At 33.5% G+C, this 18,817-nt stretch overlaps 3 protein-coding genes across 4 annotated transcripts; 2 read left to right on the forward strand and 1 right to left on the reverse strand.

Annotated features, from left to right (window-relative positions):
• Window positions 1-2,259: 2,259 nt before the first annotated feature.
• LOC112751615 (uncharacterized) lies at window positions 2,260-10,126 on the forward strand. Its single transcript, XM_072217327.1, has 11 exons — window positions 2,260-3,034; window positions 3,889-5,296; window positions 6,364-6,563; window positions 7,126-7,186; window positions 7,285-7,383; window positions 7,965-8,062; window positions 8,471-8,584; window positions 8,721-8,788; window positions 8,990-9,100; window positions 9,464-9,692; window positions 9,795-10,126. The coding sequence occupies exons 2-11, from the start codon at window positions 3,988-3,990 to the stop codon at window positions 9,903-9,905; spliced, it is 2,400 nt and encodes a 799-aa protein (XP_072073428.1). The 5' UTR covers window positions 2,260-3,034; window positions 3,889-3,987; the 3' UTR covers window positions 9,906-10,126.
• A 178-nt stretch (window positions 10,127-10,304) lies between these two features.
• On the reverse strand, window positions 10,305-13,360 carry LOC112751616 (protein ALP1-like). 2 transcript variants are annotated; one of them, XM_025800815.3, is made up of 5 exons: window positions 13,063-13,360; window positions 12,320-12,580; window positions 11,439-11,923; window positions 11,086-11,317; window positions 10,305-10,973 (listed from the first exon to the last, which is right to left on the reverse strand). In XM_025800815.3, the coding sequence occupies exons 2-5, from the start codon at window positions 12,573-12,575 to the stop codon at window positions 10,501-10,503; spliced, it is 1,446 nt and encodes a 481-aa protein (XP_025656600.1). In that variant the 5' UTR covers window positions 12,576-12,580; window positions 13,063-13,360; the 3' UTR covers window positions 10,305-10,500. The 2 variants fall into 2 exon arrangements, with proteins under 2 accessions (XP_025656600.1, XP_072073411.1); XM_072217310.1 differs by having other exon boundaries at window positions 12,130-12,580; window positions 13,063-13,301.
• Window positions 13,361-14,453: 1,093 nt separating this feature from the next.
• LOC112751617 (pentatricopeptide repeat-containing protein At2g40240, mitochondrial) lies at window positions 14,454-16,100 on the forward strand. The gene has a single exon (XM_025800816.3). It carries the CDS (start codon window positions 14,749-14,751, stop codon window positions 15,775-15,777), a length of 1,029 nt encoding a protein of 342 aa, XP_025656601.1. The 5' UTR covers window positions 14,454-14,748; the 3' UTR covers window positions 15,778-16,100.
• The last annotated feature ends 2,717 nt before the right edge of the window (window positions 16,101-18,817 follow it).

Genomic DNA, 18,817 nt, shown 5'->3' on the forward strand with positions numbered 1-18,817 from the left:
GAAGTTTCATAATTTATATATAATGTAAATAGGACAAATAAATAAGTAATTCTCAATGGATAGACATTTGCTTCATTTGTTTTATTTGAATAAATTATTCAAATTAGCCTCTAGTCAACACTCTTTTATTTTCTTAACAAAAAAAAGCTTCTATTATCCTTAAATCTTAAGTTAGTGCAATTCAAAAATTCCCAATTGTCTTTCTTTCTTAATTTGTAGAGACATTCCACAAAACATGACAGCCAGGGACATCAACATTAAAATGGGACTCATGAAAAGGTGAATTTCATTTCATAAATGAAATACAGGAGATATTATCCTTGTACCCAAAATATATTCAACAAAACACTGCAAGAGTAGCTAATGATTACTTAGAGTTCTTTTGGGAAATAGCAGAAGCTATTTTTTTCTGATTTTTGAATTATGAAAAGTCACAATAAGTGTGTTTGGCACTATTTTAAAAAAAATTTTAATTTTTCGAAAAGTTAATTCATAACTTTTTGAAGAAATAGAAATATATGGGAGTCGACCCTCTCCAATAAAAAAAAAGGGATGGTATTCAGTGTTTCATCTCATCTTTCATTGTTCTCTCTCTTCTTTATTTTTAGTCCCATTTATAGAATTAAAGGTGAGATAATGAAATATCACACTTTATTTTTTCAAGTGTTAAAAAAACTGGGGATGATCCATTTCCAAAATATATGACTTCTCCTCCTAGATAAGTCATTCTATCATTTCCGTAAAAAAAATGACCTCAAAACAAAAAAATCTACTTTCTCTGTAAAAAAAATACTGGAAATATTGGCCCCACCACCATCTTCACCCAAGGTTCTATCTGCTAGAAGTATTGGCCTTTCACCATTATTTTTACTTAATGATTTATCTGTTGAAAATATTGACCTTCCACCACCATTTTAAAACAATGTTCCATCTGAACTACTTATTGCATATATTCCTTTCAGCTTTTTTTTTTTTTTATCATTTTACCACTCTATTTTTATGATTAAATTTGTATTTAACATTGTGTGTAATATAAAATCTCAGTTTTAATTTTATTTTTTCCATGTGATTTTATTTTTATATAGTTGCTATTATCTTTATAGTTAGTTATAACAAGTTCTTGACCATAATAAAAAAATAAAAAAAATAAAAAACACCAACAAAATATACATTGACACACATTTGACATTTATTTTTTATTTTTATCTACCATATCATACACAATAAAACAGCAAAGACTAACTGCACAATAATTTCTTTGGCATTGCCATCAAGATTATTGTGAATTAAAATTTTATTACTATTTACCACATACAAGAATACTGTTATGGATGAAGATGAAGTAGAAGAACCAGTTTCTACCTAAAAAATGGAACCAATAAGAGAGCAAATAAAGAATTAATTGCCTAAACAGTTGTAATCTTAGTGATTAGGTTATAGAAAATCAACATTCAATATTAAAAAGTATTTGTTATCGTCGTTGTTTTAATATCCATTTTTTGTGAAAAAAAGTTGTATTTTTTGAGCTATTTATCCAAACGCTACAATTTTAAAATAAGTAATTCTATAACTAAAAATCTAAATACAAAATAATTTATTTGTAAGCTGCTATTAATAAAAATTCTTATACTTTATCTTTTTTTAAAAGAGCTTATTTAAATTGTTTACCCAAATTAGATTTAGGACAAAAAAAAAAGTAGATCTCTCAAAATTCAAAAATTCTCTAGCTATCGGACACTTTAATTCTTAAAAATTTAAAATACACAAATCAATTGTAAAAAACTATTGTCACTATAAAAAAAAGTGACATAACTAATCATCATCATACATATAAAGCTTATTTGGGCGAGCTTTAAAAAAAATGATCTTTTTGGAATTATCTTTTATTAAAAGATTTTATAGAAAAGTAAAAGTAATTTTATGTTTAATTATGTTTGGGTATAACAATATAAAAATTTGTTTATTTATTACATAAAAAATATCTTTTTTTTTTAAAAAAAAAAGATATTTTAAAAAAAATATAAATTACAATTTCTCAAAAAAATATTTTTTTTATTTTTTTTGTATTTTTATTTTTACTATTAAAAATTTGTTAATCACATTAAAAAATAAAAAAAAATCTTTTTTATTAAAAAAATTATTATTTTTTAAAATAATAACGCTCAAACAAATACATAATTAAAAATTAATTTGTGTATTTTAAATTTTTAAAGACTAACATATCCCATTTAAAACTTGTGAGATTTGGGGTATTAGTCATTCTTTAAATAATGCTAACAATACAACATGATATAATTGCAGTGACCAAGAATCTCAGCGTTTGAGATGTTAATATGTTATATCAGCGTGAAATGGAACGTAATCGGCCATGATTATCTTCGGGGAAGTGCAGCAAACCAGTGTCTGAGATTTTATGTGGAATAGAATTGTATTGAAATAAGACACTTGAAACAAAATTAAGGAAGAAATGGAATATTTATCAATACATAATGGAATGAAGAGTGAACAACTTACAATCACAACTCACAAGGTTGTTTTTTCATGGAGCTGCACACCATATTCCCATATACAAGCATATACACCACAAAATGTCAAAATCCCATGATTCAAGATTCAAGGGCTTGAATCAGTGTAGAAAGAGTACCAAATTGAGATTGCTGAAGAAAGCAAAGATGAAAGAAACGCACACAAGTTTATGGAATTCAATTCAAACCGTTTAAAATGGATTTCAAATCTACGAAATTACCGTTGTCTCTTTCACGGAACACAAAGCCGCCACGTTCCTCCGCGCGCCATCGGATCTCTGTTATATGAATGACAGTTAGTGTTCGCGTTGGGACAAAATTGTCATTTCATAATCCTAATTGTTAATACTAATTAATTTAATTATTTTAATTTATTAATTTAATTATTTGTTTGAGGAGAATTTCAATTTGCAATTGCGTTTGTCTGAATTATCTATCCTTCGGTAGAGTCATATTCAGACACAAAGGGAGAAGAGAAGAGAAGAGAAGAGTTACTCAGAATAAACAAGGTTGGTTACCTTTACCTCACTCACTTCCCTTTTCTTCACTTCATTCTTTCTAGGGTTTTCCTTCCAATTCTTTCAAAACTCTTTTCAATGCTCTTTTTCTTCCCCTTCCCCAAACACATTTTTGCATTTCATTTCACTTCATTTATACGTTACGATTACCCCAATTTCCACCTCCTTATCCTCGAATTTTTTTTGTCTTGAGTTTTGATGTTATTTCCTCAATTTGCATTTTTTTCAAAAAAGAATATTAACTTCTTTTTTTCTTTGGTTCCAATTTTCTCAAGAGGGAATCTAAGTTTGGATAGCAAAGGTTCGAGCTTTTGTTTTTCAGTTATTTGAGTAAACTGAAGCCAGCTTGTTCTACTGTCTTAGTTAATGCTGTTCGTTTCTTTTTCCCCCTTCTAGATTCTACATTCATGAGCTTGGTCTTATAGGTTCATCCTCACCATTTTGTTATGTAATGGTAATCAATTATAGTGTTAAATTGAGCTTATTTTGTTCTCAGTTGAGGGGTGAAGAGAAAGATATTCATTTATTCAGCTTATTACTTGTCTGAATAAGACCTAGAGTTTTAACTGGAAGCTAAACCATTTCTTAGTTATGATTATGTGTACTGACTTTGGATATTAGTCTGAACAAAGTTTAGAGTTCTAGCTAGAAGTCATTCATTGCTCTACCTTATTCTTAATTTCATACCTTGTAGTTTGCATTTTGTAGTATATAGCATGCAATTTAATCTGTTTAATGTTTATGTACTTCTCATGCAATGAGTTTGAGTTTGAGTTGAATTTATTTTAGCATGAAAAAGTATTGGGGCCTTGTATGATTTACAAACTTTTATGGTTGGATTGCAGTTACAGACTTCCATATGTAAGACAGACGGTGAAGATAGGATTTATTTGTGCTGTCAAATTACCTCCTTTTGTGGTTTATGATTTTGTTGAGTCTTCACTATGAGTGGTGTACCTAAGAGACCTCATGATGAGACTGTTCATCAATCTTCAAAGCACCCACATGAAGATTCTGGTGCATATTCAAAGTTAATTCCATCAGTTTCCGGTGAGCACCATCTTCCTTATGATATAGGTCAAGATTCCCGTGCGGCAAAGACACTTCGTGCTGAACCGCGTGATGCAGATAGAAGATCACCTCTTCACTCAGTGTATCGGATGCCATCATCTTTCAATGATTCCCATGCAGATCATGCCACTGGAACTGAGAATAGGATAGAATCAAAGGATCTAAAGGAAAATAGAGATCTCCGGTTTGAGAATCGTGATACAAAGGCAGAGAAGGAGTTGCCTGGTGAAGCAAGAAGGGATTCTCAGATTGCTAAGAGTGAGAAGGATGTGCGTGTTGAAGGTAGATCAGATGACAACAAGGATACTAGACATGATCAGGATATTTATAATGATTCAACCAGTGACATTAAAAAAGACAAGGATGGCTTTGGTGTGGTAAGCAGCCACTTGAATTGGAAAGAATCAAAAGAATACAGGGGGAAAAGATATCCTGATGTTCCAAGTGGAAGTTTGGACCCTTGGCATATTTCACGGGGGAATACACCAATTGAAGTTGGGAAGCAGAGGATGGACAGCTCGACAGCAGAAGAAAGGGACTATTTGGAAGCTCATGAGGCTGTTGGGGAAAACAAAATTGACTCTAAAAGCGAAGATAGATTCAAAGACAGAAAGAGAAGGGATGTAAAGCATCGCGAGTTGGGGGACAAGGAAAAAGAAAGAAGTGATCACAGAAATATTATGCAGGTTAACAATACTAGTGGTGAAGGCAAAGAACCCTCCAAAGAAGAGAGAGATGTAGAAAAATGGGACAAGGAGAGGAAAGATCTTCCAAAAGAAAGAGATAATTCAAAAGATAGAGAAAAAGATAATCTCAAAAGGGAATTATGGAATGGAATGGAGAAAGAAGTTTCAAATAATGAGAAGGAGCTTGGTGATGGATCCGCAAAAATCACAGAGAAAGAACCAGAACAGAAGAAACTAAAAGATGCTGACAGCTGGAAAAATGTTGACAGAGAAGGTAGAGAGAGGAGGAAAGAAAGGGATGGTGATGTGGAGGGAGATAGGCCTGAAAAACGCAGTAAATTTGACAAGCAATCAGAAGATGGCAGTGCTGATGGGGAAGAGACAGGAGATAAGGAGAGGGAAGTCCACAACTATAATGTTCAACATCGTAAGAGGATACAAAGATCAAGGGGAAGCCCTCAGTTGGTCAATCGCGAGCCTCGTTTTAGATCCCATGGCCAACATGATGACGAGTATTTTTCTTCCTCCATTTTTCCTTTTTACTCATTGTTTGGAATTATGTATATTTTCTCTTGCAATATAGAGTTTCTACACACGTGTTTTCCCTGGATGTAAAAAGTGGAGCCTCAGAGTCCTACTAGAAATTTAGAATGATTTGATAATGTTTTCAATCCTTTATTTAGTTAAATTTTTTAATTTCATTTGGGAGGATGCCAAATGCCTCCCATTTTAAGAGTTAGTAGTATCTTTTTGGGAGTAGCATAATTGTAGTCAACAATTGATCATCGTTATTTCACTGGCCTAACTTTTCCGGTTAATCTTTTATTTTATTTTTGATAGGATTCTAGCCTAAATTTTGTAGGGATAACAAGTAGATTTCAGCAATAATTAATCTATGGCAGGTAACCAGCTTAAAATGAATGAGTTACATGACAATAAGGTTATATTTTACAAAGGTTTTTTGTCCAGTTTTCTTTTGTTGTGTTACTAGTCATTGTTATATATGGACATTCGAAGGAAAAGCCTTGTCCATTTGATATACAGTTATGTGCATTCTTCTATATAACAAAATCTTCAATTTCGTTTTTGAGGGCGAAATCTAGTTACAGACCAATAGTATGCCATCAAACATGCATATGACCTTTATAGAAATTCAAGTTGTTGATGTAATAGTCGATTTTCAACTGAAGAATTTCATTCTTAGAGGATGTGGTTGTTATCGAACTTGTAACAAACTTAATTTCGTGTTGTTTTTATTATTTTGTTGAACCAACATTTCAGTCCTTTGCTAATGCTTTATTAATCCTTTGTGCTTTACTGCACCATGGTTATTGAATTAATGTCTTCTGTTTGATATTTGATTTAACCCAACCATTTTTTATTTTACGACATTATTTCTTTAGGTAACTACTTTCTGTTTCATTATTTTTCAGGTCTCAAGGTATTCTGGTATTTGTTTCACTGGTGCTCAAAGTCATTTGGCTTCTTGTAGATTTTATTGGAGTGGAGAAACTTAGAGCCCGATATCTCTTTTTTTCCCCCTTCAGTTGCATGTGCATTAAGTAATTTCTGGTATTTCAGGTAAAACAGAAGTAACTTCTGTTGTTTATAGAGCTGGTGAAAGCATGCAAGAGCTGATAAAGTTGTGGGATGATTATGCATCATCTCAATCTCAAGTGGAGAAAAATGGTGAATGCTCTAATAGTGGCCCTACTCTTGAGATTCGGATACCAGCTGAGAATGTTACTGCTACAAACCGCCAAGTAAGATGAAGTTATTGATGTCACTTTGATATTGTAATTGATAAATTAATTAGTTATTTGAGAGGCAGTTTGCTGGCTTACTTTCCCATCCCTATTTTTGATTGATGACTTTTATTATGCTTCTTGTTGCTGGTAAAAGTAATCATTTATTTTGTGTTCTGTTAGTTTATTTCTTCTTGCTTATTCTGATGTTGTAATGTGTAACTTGTTATTTATTGAGAGAACCTTAAGATTTTCAGTTTGATTCATTATGGCTGCTTGCTATCCTTGCAGTCAATGCAATGTTTACATTCCATTTGCCAATGTTTTATGTGATTTTAATGCATACTTTTCACTAATGCTTCCTTGATGCTGGCACGAATTTTTTTTTACATTAATCCAGTTAATAAAATGATTTAATGAGATGAGATGAAAATTTTCATTTGTTCACTTTGCTATTAGAAAAGTGTACCTATATTTTTTATTTGGAACCCAATGTATGAAATTAAAATATGCCTTTAGCCTCTAGTATCTGAATTCTGATGCTATACCAACTCTTGAGAGTTAATATTAATATGTTCAGGTCAGAGGTGGCCAGCTATGGGGAACTGATGTCTACACATATGACTCAGATCTTGTTGCAGGTAGGTATTATTATAAGAAGGGGGATACTAGTTTTGATTACTAAGTGACAAATTTGACATGCTTGAAATTAGTACTGACTTTGCAATTTGTTGTATAGTTCTCATGCATACAGGTTACTGTCGCCCAACAGCTTCTCCGCCTCCAACGGCTATACAAGAGTTGCGTGCAACCATTCGTGTGCTACCAAGACAGGATTGTATGTAATGTAGACAGAAAGATGAAATTTTGCTCGACTTCTTAATTACACCTTTGCAATGTTATATTTGATAACATATAATTGCATTTAACTAGTCTTAAAAGTAATAATCGCAAATGAATTTAAAGCATAATTCATAACTTACATGTATGATGAAATTAAAAAAAAAAGTTTGTTTAGTTGTGCTTCTTGGAGAAACAAGGTACTTCTCCCTTTTTTTAAAAAAAAAAAATATTGGACTTGTTTTGCTTGTGCTTTTAAAGAAAGACAGAAACAAAAATAAGTAGTTTTTTCTGTTTATTTATTTTGAAAAAGCACGTAAGGACTTGCTTCTTCCAAAAGCAAATGCAAAAGAAGTGAGAGAATTAAAGTTTTTGTTTTTAATATTATTAAGGTCTAGTATAAAGTTAATTGCTTCTGTTACAAACAGATATGCTTACTATGTGAAGCCCTTGGTTTGGAAATTTATTAGTCGGTTATGTTGATTTACCTTGCTCATTACAGTTACTGATATCATTTTTACCCTTGAAGCCATTCATGGATAAAATCTAAAGACATATTGTTTGTGCAATAAATATCAGGCTATATTTCTACCCTAAGAAACAATGTACGTTCCCGTGCCTGGGGTGCTGCAACAATTGGTTGTAGTTATAGAGTTGAGCGGTGTTGCATAGTGAAGGTAGTTATCTAAGTCCTTATCTACTATAGATTCTTGTCACATGATTTATTTCACTATTATGCTTTTTAAACGAGATGTCCTCTTTCCTTTTGAGAGTAAACCACCATTTTATCCCCCTCCCAAATGATTCAGTTTCCGGAAAGAAGACAAAATGCATTCAAACTTTTGGGGGAGCATTTTGTCATAAACTGAATCTTGTGGGAGCCGAAATGGTAGTCTACTCTCCTTTTGATGATCTTATGTCCTTCTGGAGAAGTTGCTGACTATTTTTCACATAAATGCTTCAGTTTTGATATTTAGATAACATGAAAACTCTATATTGTGGGCATTATATCTTGGATGGAAATTGTGATTAAGAACTTAATAATGGTGCTGAGTACTGACTGTTTTCTAATTTATGGTCTTCAGAGAGGAGGTGGAACGATTGATCTTGAACCGTGCCTTACGCATACATCAACCATCGAGCCAACCCTTGCACCAGTAGCTGTTGAGCGGACAATGACCACCAGGGCTGCAGCTTCGGTTTGTCTAGCTTCTAATAAACAAACCCCTTTTCATCCTTAATTGAATTGATAGTTTTTTTTTTTTTTTTGGTAAGTTGAATTGATAGTTATCTCATGTTTTATGTTATCATCTTACTTATGTGGACCTTCTTCAGAATGCATTGCGGCAGCAAAGATTTGTTAGGGAAGTCACAATACAGTACAACCTATGCAATGAACCTTGGTATGCTACTTGTAGTTACCAAAGAACATAGATTCATAGTTTGCAGTATTTTTTTTTTTAGTTTTTTAACGTATCTTAGCTTCTAAAATTGCATTGCAGCTTTGCTTATGATATTTCTGGAGTGTACCCCTTTAGACAGATGCAATACTTCTTTCTGCAGTTTATCTTGTTCTTAGTATTTACTGTTTGTAATCATCACAGGATTAAATATAGTATAAGCATTGTTGCTGACAAGGGTCTCAAAAAGGCACTTTATACATCTGCTCGGTTGAAGAAGGGGGAAGTTTTGTATCTAGAGACGCACTCATGCAGGTACATTCGACACATATTATGTGTGAATTGTAACAGGTTTTATATATGATTACTTGTCTGAAAATTAGTATGCACTAGCTAGCAAATGCTGCATGCAACCGGAATATTATTATAATTATGAAACCATGTTTGTCCATCTGCTTCTTTTAGTAGTTGCTTCTTAATATCCGTAGTATTATTTCCTTCTGTAGTCATTGTTTTTCAATCAAAGTTTGCTCACTTAATCCATGTAACTCAAAGGATTCATGATGACAGCCTTCAAAAGAATTGTCTTTTTTCATGGCCATCTTAGAGTCTGAAATATCGTTTCAATGTTTAAGTCAGGAAGTCACTATAATTATGTTGTTAATAATTTCTTTGCAGATATGAACTTGGTTTTGCCGGAGAGAAAATGGTCAAGACTACACCCAGCAGTCAGTTGCATAACCCAGATGCAGAAAAATCTCAAAATCACCATCATTCTGCAAATGGGGACAAAGCCGATTCTGATAGCGTCATGATTGATGTGTTTCGCTGGTCTCGGTGTAAGAAGCCTTTACCCCAGAAAGTTATGCGCACCATTGGCATCCCTCTGCCTCCTGAACATGTAGAGGTATAGCCAGTGTTCATCATGCCTATACTTCTACTCTTATTTCATCAAATTAAACTCTGCTTCAGTTTCACCATAATTGAAAATTTGTATTTTCCAATATAGGTACTGGAGGAGAACCTAGACTGGGAAGACGTACAATGGTCGCAAACTGGTGTTTGGATTGCTGGAAAGGAGTATACACTAGCACGGGTCCATTTCTTGTCAATGAATTAATTAACCTCAGGTGGAAAAGTGGTGTCAAAATGGTGAGGGGTGATAGAATAGTCTTTTTTATTTATTTGGTGGGTGTGGGGAGAAGTAATACGTCGACATAACACTAACACTTGCATGTAATTAAGTTATAAAAAGAAAAAGAACAAGACAGATATAGTCAGTTCATGTAACTAGAACATGTTTGTTTCCAATAAAAATGCTTTGCATTGTTTATTTTCGTAGCTATGAATCTATGATTATGTCCCATTGTTGGGAATGCCGTATTCAGACACCACTTTCGTTGCATGCCTTCAATTTAGTTAAAATGGAAAGCTAAGGAATGTGATGTGTTAAGGATGGTTCTATGATCAAGCTCCATGGCAAGCTAACAATGTGATTATGCCCATAGCAGTATCTGCATTTAAGTAACCCAAGCAACCTCCATAATCTCATTTAGTAAAAAATATAAGGGCCTATACAAAATTTCATGTTAATAAAATATGTTGAGTATTGGCCTAACTATCAAATCTATTGTCAGTGGTCTGTGGTCATCAGTATTGACCCAAAGTCCAAAAAAGAATCATTCACAAGGTTGTGAAATTTGGGTGGCTAAGAATCACCACTCGTCCCATTTATTAAGGAAATCATCCCACATAGATGCAGCAATTGAATCCCTTAACGAGTACGCAAACTGTTCTTGCATTGAAGAGAGAAACTGGACATCAGGTAGATCATCGGGGTCTGACGGTTCATCCACTGGTGCTGCTCCAACGCTATCAAATAACCACTCATTTCTTTCCTCGCGGCGGATGAAGTTGTGCAGAACACATCCAGCAATGACCATGTCCCGCTGAATCTGAAAGGAATACTGAGGAGCAAGTTTAAGGATAGGGAATCTAGCCTTCAACACATTGAATGATCTCAGGATAGCATTCCTCAGAAAACAGTGCCTATGGTTGAACAGCTCCTTTGCATTTCTGGGTAGCTGATTCGCACCTCTGAACTCGTATTGCTGGTATCGAACACCTTCAAAAGGAGCAATAAACCCTCCTGTATTGAGGTATCCCGAGTCAACAAGGTAGTACTTTCCTACAAGACCAATACAAAGGATATAAATAAACTCAGCAAGTTATTACAAATGTAATAATACATTGCATTAACAGATACTGAACCTGAAAATACAGATCACATACTGTCAAACCTTCAGGTATTTGAGGGAAATTCTGATCTGGGTTGTCAAGGACTGCCCTTAACACGCGCGAGTCTGTGACAGAGCCTTCCCAACCAGGATAAATGAATATAAACTGCAGGTCAAATGTGCAGGCTGCCAGTACATTTTGAGATAGGACACCTTTCTTATTTCGAAATCGAGATTGATCTTTGGCTGGAACATGAGCAGGAATGCTCATCCCATCAATTACTCCTATGCAATCCTGAAATCATAGAGGAGTAAGGGGAAAAGGTCAGTCAACTATCACAAGTAGTAAATAAAGGAGTCAATTTGAATTGAAGAGAGGATACCAAAGTGAAGAAGCAAAAAGGTCATTGGAAAACCTTGAAATACGGGAAAAACCTAGTGCTGTTGATAACTTCTGGAGGTGTAGTGAGCTGAGGAGGCTGCAAGACTTCACAAGACAGTGATTTAATAGCCTTCAATACATTATTAAAATGGCGGCTAATGGTTTCACCAGAGTGATGAAACCGCTCTTGAATCACTCTATTACGTTCATTGTGGCCAATGATGTTTAAAAAGATTGCTAATTGCTCCTCTATCATTACACCTGCAGTATCACGTAGCATGGCTCGTTGACGGAGAATGTCACACAACTTGTGAAATACATGCTTGTCCATCCGCAACATTTCCCGGCAGTAGTCATCATGACCATTCAGCACTTCTGACACAAATTCGCATCTCCTAGGTGATAGACAACGAGAAGGTTGCTTGGTTAGACAGCTATAGTAATAGTAGCCAGCAGCAGCCGCAACTAGTTCCATCTCATCCAATTCTAGATCGATGTCTTCCATGCTTATTGGTGCATCTGTAAAGATAGAGTTCAAGGGTTCGAATGGTGCAAGATAATATATCTTTCTCATCTATTGAGTTCAGAGCTCTATAAGCATTCTAATCATGCATAAAACAAGTAAAAAAGTAGTTTGAAAGAAAACTGCTCTGTTTTTGTTTGCACTCAGAACTTCAAATTGATAAACTTGGAAACACAGGCATTACCCTTGTAGTCTACTTAACTGTACAAAAGTATTGATCATTTAAACCAAAAACAAAAAGTTTTCTCAAACAATTTGTGCAGAGGAAACCCCACATTTGCCCTGCAACCATGGCAATCTTTTCTCATCCTTAAGAGAGATGAAAACCTCACGGGCATTGGGGTGGTCCTCAAACAAATCCAAAGCAAGAAAGTATATCCGATCATCAACACCTTGCGTCTCATCCAACAATTTGATGCACTTGCTTACGGAGAATCTGTCCTCACTCTTCATAATTGCACTTGCCCTCATCTTCGAAGCAGCAGCTATCTCCAGCATGGCATCCACTATAGCACCACCAGCAGCTTTCCTTCCTCTCTTCCGGCTGGCACCGGAACTAGATGGCACGCCAGCATGGCGTTTGTGTCCATCCAACATGATTGCATCGTCTCCAGAGCCCGAAGAGCCATCCTCATCCGCATAAGTCATTGCCACTGCAACACCAAAATGCACACAGCTCAGGTCTCTATATCACAATGCATGACATAGCAGAAAGAAAAAAAAATACACATAAATTCGAAATCACAATAAAGGGAAGGCTCCTGAAACATCAATAATCTCAGAACTCAAATTCGTACCCACCCAGAAAAAAAAATTCAAAAAGCCAGTTCCATAGTAGCAAAATTTCAATTTTCAACAACATTTTTTCTAAAATGGCAAAAACGAAAAGGTTTTCTTCAGTAGCCCCAATTATTAGGAAATTTGGAAAATTTAGCAGTTAGTAACCAATATTAAGAGAGAAGTTATACTTGCTTCCTTTCCTTCTCTTTTTTTAAAGAACAATAAAGAATTTTTTTTTTCAAAGCTAAAGAGAAAGTTATTCGACCTCGGCATGCAAAATATTTAGAAAAAATCGACCTTTTGCATTGGATTGGCATGCTATTTGACAAATGAGAAAGGAAGAAAAGCTTCGTACCTTTTGGCAGAGCGAAAGGAGCGCGGGGTTCTTTCGATTTCTGGATGAAGGAAATCGGTACAGTGGGAATAATGTGGGGTTTGGAAGAAGCGCGATTCAAATAAGAGCGGTGAAATCAATAATAACTGCTGAAAACCCTAACACAATGGAAATCGTAGAAGAAGACAACGACGAAGATTACAGAATCCCCAAAACCTCCGCTATTTAAGTTTAATCGCATTCGTTTCACTCCCTTGTACACTCGATGCCAGTGTATTCTTTTGGTTTTTGACTCTTGACTTTTGAATCCAATGTTAATAGGGTTTAATTTTGATGTAAAAGATTTTATTCAATTGTATAATTATAATTATTTTTTTTAATAATTATTTATAATTTATATAAAAATTAGTTATTTTTATTAATTAAATATTATATAATTAAATATATATATAAAATAATTATATTAAAATTAAATTCTATTTATTAAAGTGAAAATTCGATTGTAAATATCAAATATCTTGGTATAAAGACACATGAGTTGTCATCTTTTATTAATAAGAAATTTTGCATTCATTTTGCGATCATTTATACAAATAAAACATCAAGTTATATATGTATATAGGTTTTATAATTTTATAAACCATTAGGAAAAAAATTAAATAAGGTTTATTAAATGTGTTTAATTGAAATTAAAAAGAACAAATTTTTTATTTAAATTAAATAATTATATAATTTATCGATATATATAAATTGTAAAATAATTATTTAAATAAGTAATATACTACATTTTGAGTGTTGTGACTTAATTTCTATTTTGATTATATGTCGGATACTAAGACTTAAGTTAAATCATATTTTATACACATTTCGAGTGTTTAGTATTTGTTTTTCGACTTACAACATATACCAGATATGTCCAGAATACGTCAGATTCTTCCCGTATTATAGCTTGAAATCTTAGTATTATTGGACTCATAATATCCAAGATGTAGTATGTTATTTACTTAGATAAGTATTCTATAATTTATGTATATCGATAAATTATATAATTATTTAAAATTTAAATAAAAAATCCCTAAAAAGAAACCATTTTATCATGTTTTGAAAGCCATGAAAATTTATTTAACATTTTAAAACAAATAAACATGGTTGATTTAATTAATTTATAAACCATTTTGTTAGTTCAATTTTCAGCACGAAGAATAGTACTACTTATGTAAGGTCATATTTTTAACATAAAAATGCTTTCAAGTTGAACAAATTATTTTTAATAAGGATAAACCTATAAATTTTTACTAGAAAATACCTTCATAAACTTTATAGAAAAATAAAATTCTACACTATTTTATTTTGTAAAATATAATAATTTTGATTTCTTTCTTAAAAAAATAATGCTAACAAAATATGTATCATTAATTTCATATTAAAAAAATTAGGAGGCAAAACAATATTTGATAAATATTTAATCATATATTATCAGATTAACTAATTTTTTAAGATGTTATTTAAAAAGTTCAGATTACATAATTCTGAAAAAACGACTTCTTAACACTTTTTTACAGTATTGTCTCAAAATTAAACTCACACTTCATTTTACATTTTCACCTGCATATCTTGAAGTTGAACTGCATTTGCATGGTGTGTGCTCAACACACAGCAAGCGAGTTTCTCTTTAAGTTTGAACTGTAACGCAGTCCATTCAATACGATGTCGTTTCACTCAAAACCACTCAACAAAACCCTCTTTTATTCCCTCTTTACCCTCCGTCGATTCACCGCCACCGCCAAGCAATTTCCCGCTGACCCAACCTCCACCTCTTACGACGAACTCACCAATGCTGCTGGAAGCTCCGGCGACTTCCATGCTCTCCGCGACGCCCTCAACAAGCGCATCCAAGACAACTGCTTCAACACAAAGTCCACCTTCGACTTCGTCACCGACAAAACCTTCTCCTCTTCCCTCATCAACCACCTCCTTCAAACCCTATCCACCCTCAACCGCGGCGTCACGCGCAAGAACGCGTTCGATTCCCTCATCACGCGCCTCTGCAAGCTCCAGCGCGTCGATGACGCGCTCCACGTCATCAAATATATGGCACGTACCGACGCCGGGGGCTGCCGCCCCAGTGCGACCACCTTCTACCCCGTCCTGAACATCCTAACGCGCCAGAAAGCCATAGACCACGCGCGGCTCGTGGTGGATTTCATGTCCACGCTTGGCGTGAATCTGGATCTGACGGGACACAACTACTTCCTCGTTGCACACTGCTACGCTGGAGACGTGGCTGCCGCCGCCGGAGTTTTGAAGAAGATGGAGGAAGATGGGATTGGTGCGGATGCGCGTACGTTCGACGCGCTTGTGTTGGGCGCGTGTAAGGTTAAGAAGGTGGATGGTGCTATGATGCTAGTGAGAAGGATGGTGGATGATGGAGTTCCTATTTTGTATTCAACACACATGTTTGTGATTAGGGGTTTGTTGCAGATGAAATGCTATGAACAAGCTTTGAGGTATGTGAAGGGTTTTGGTGGAAAAGATCAAGCTTTGGATGCTGAACTTTTTGGGTATTTGGCTAGCCAGCTTGTAGGGTTGAAGAGGATTAAGGAGGCAGTGATTGTTTTGGAGGAAATGGACCAAAGGGGTTTGCCCATGGGTCACAAATTGAGAATCTTTTATGAGAAGAATGCTGGAAATGAAGATAAAGGGGAGAAGAAGAAGGAGAAGAAGAGGAGTGGTTGATGGGGTTGAAATTTTCAGAGTGAATGTGAACGTGTTGGTAATTACTACAATTTTTTTTATATTTTGAAAATGAGGGGCTAATAGTTTGTTTAGTGCAAATGTGCAATGATTGTTTTTTAGTGAGAATTCATATTTTTGAGAGTTCAACATTGGGGAGGGAATTTTGAAACATGACAATCAAACAATTTATTAGGAAATACTTGCATGCTAGTATTAGTATTTAGTACTTGTAGTTGTAGGAGAAATCATAGGATATAAACTGATGTAGTGATGTTATGGTTAAAGTTGAGAGAAAAAAAAAATTGAAAATTTTGTCTCTGCAATAGTTTGGATTGCATATCAATTCATGTTAGTAGTAGATAGAATAACTGAATCTAGACTTCTAGGGTGAAATGGGTTAACATGAGTAGAATTATGGGTATAAGGAAAATTTTGCTGTGTTCGTTATAGTTTTACCAATATGCTGCTTTTGACTTGAAATTGAAACTTGAAAGTATTAGCTCGCTAATTACAAACTACTTTTGTATGTCGTGAAAATTCCTCCATTTTCTTAGTTTTAAGTAAGTGTTTGTGATGATATGTGGCAGGTTAAGGAAGTTTATTGTGTAAATTAAGAGTTTCGTTTTATTTTGGATTAACTATTGTTCTTACTATTTACTGATTTAAAGATGATGTGAATTAACCAAAACAAAAGAAGAAAAAGAATGACAAGATAATTCCTCTTTGTAACTCTCTGTTGGTTCTGTCTTTGATTTTTATGCTCCTTGTTTTGCTTTAACTTGTAGCAGGTTAGACAATGCTTTAGTATAGCATTTGCATATTATGAGCTTTGAATGTCAAAGTGCTTAGCAACATGGATCAAGTTTAGAAATGCTGATGAGGTTTTCTGTTTTAGCTATAATTCTAGGAATTATTTGCAAGAAAATTTTCTGCTTATTTTATGGTAATTGCTATAGATTTTCAGTCTTTTATGTGTGGATTAGATAAGTTGTTAGGTTTTATTACCATGGTTATAGAAATCACATGCTATAAATATAGAGTTCAACCCTAAAATGGTTTTTGAAATTGGTGTCGTGCACTAAAATTGTCCTTGAGATTTCAATTGTACCAATTACATCCTTGAGATTGACAAAAATGTACCACGTTAGTCTCTAACCCATTTTTCGTTAACGATGACATAGCTTGATGACGTGGGCTGTTAGTGACACGTGTCACTCCATGATTTGGCCACGTGTAATGGTATGATGATACCTGTGACACGTGGCATGCTGATGTGGATGGTTGTGTCACGTGTCACAGTGCTATTTGGCCACGTGTCTGTTTGTGCCACATATCGTAACAGTATTCGTTCACGTGTCATCCATTATGTCCTCACTGTAAGTGCACCAAATTAGTCACTCACTTTGTATTAAGTGACTCATTTTAGTCCTTAAAATTGAACGTCGTGTAACAAACTAGTCCCTTCACTAGTTTTTTTCTCATTTTTTTAAAAATTTAAAATTTTCAATATCTTGGATGTACTAATTTCAATTCTATTTTTTTACATATGGTTTAAATATAAGTGATTTTATAAAAATTTTTAAGATTTTAGTTTTAATTATATAATTTTTTTATTATAATTTAACTTTGGTAAATTTTGTAATATATAAGTATGTTATTATAAAAAAGAATTATATGAGTGATTAGACATTTTTTTTCATAAAAAAAATGTGTTTTTAACAAGAAATCAATAATTAAAATACACATTTTTTTCTGTTCTTATGAAATGCACGTTTTTGTTGTGTGTAAATGGGCTAGATTGAAGGCACTTCAAGCACCCTCACTACCATCTCCGACTTCTTCAATCTAGACGAAAGAGCTCCGAGGTCGGAGCTAGTAGTGGGAGTGCTTGAAATATCTTCACATCAACTCCAAAATAGTAGTTAGGAGTACCCGCAAGAGAAAAAAATATTTTATAAAAACACTTGTATTTAAATAACATGTAAAAAAATAGAATTGAAATTAATGGATTCAAAGATATTGAGAATTTTGAATTTATAGAAAAAAAAAAGAGAAAAAACTAGTGAAGGGATTAGTTTTGTGCACGAAATTCAATTTCAGGAACTAAAATGAGTCACTTAACACAAATTGAGAAACTAATTTGGTGCATTTACAATGATGACATAATGGATGACACGTACACGAATACTGTTGTGACATTTGGCACAAATAGACACGTGGCCAAATAGCACTGTGACATGTGGCATAATCATCCACATCAGCATACCACATGTCATTGGTCAACACATCATCATACCATTACACGTGGCTAAATCATGGAGTGACACGTATCACTAACAACTCACGTCATTATGTTGTTAATGAAAAATGGTTTAGGGACTAATGAGTGCATTTTTGTCAATCTCAATAACGTAATTTGGTGCAATTAGAATTTTAGGGACGATTTTAGTATACGATACCAATTTCAATGACCATTTTAGAGTTTAACTCGTATACATATGCTTAGAATTTAAGAATATGTTAATATATCTACTAATATATATGGTAGCAACCCTTTTTAAAAGTTTATTTTTACGTATATTCTCAAAAATTAAAGATCATATTATTTATTTGCTATTTTTATCTTTTTAAGAATACAAAACCAAAAAATAAAAAATTTATTGGTTCAAAAAAGCATAAAAAAAAAAACTCAATAGTTTCATGTATTTTATGTCTAATTCCAAAGTAAGAGTGAATGGTATAATGAAAAAAAAATTTAAAATAACTAATAAAAAAGAAATACGAAATACATATGATATAATTTGATTTGTTGTTTAAAAATATTTATCCAAATAAAAAAATACATAGGAAAAATTAGTAATCTATGTCTAAGTTTTATTTTATAACATCAAAAAAAGAATTAATTCAACTGATTACGAAATCATTAATACATGAATATATCAAACAATAAAGGATGAAAAAAGGTTCCTATGTTTTTATTTACTTATTAAAAAACCATTACAAACATTGTTTCATGTTTTTAAATGTTTTAGATGTGTCT

The sequence above is a fragment of the Arachis hypogaea genome, chromosome 15 (genome assembly GCF_003086295.3).
Source record: "Arachis hypogaea cultivar Tifrunner chromosome 15, arahy.Tifrunner.gnm2.J5K5, whole genome shotgun sequence".
In the NCBI taxonomy this organism is placed as follows: domain Eukaryota; kingdom Viridiplantae; phylum Streptophyta; class Magnoliopsida; order Fabales; family Fabaceae; genus Arachis; species Arachis hypogaea.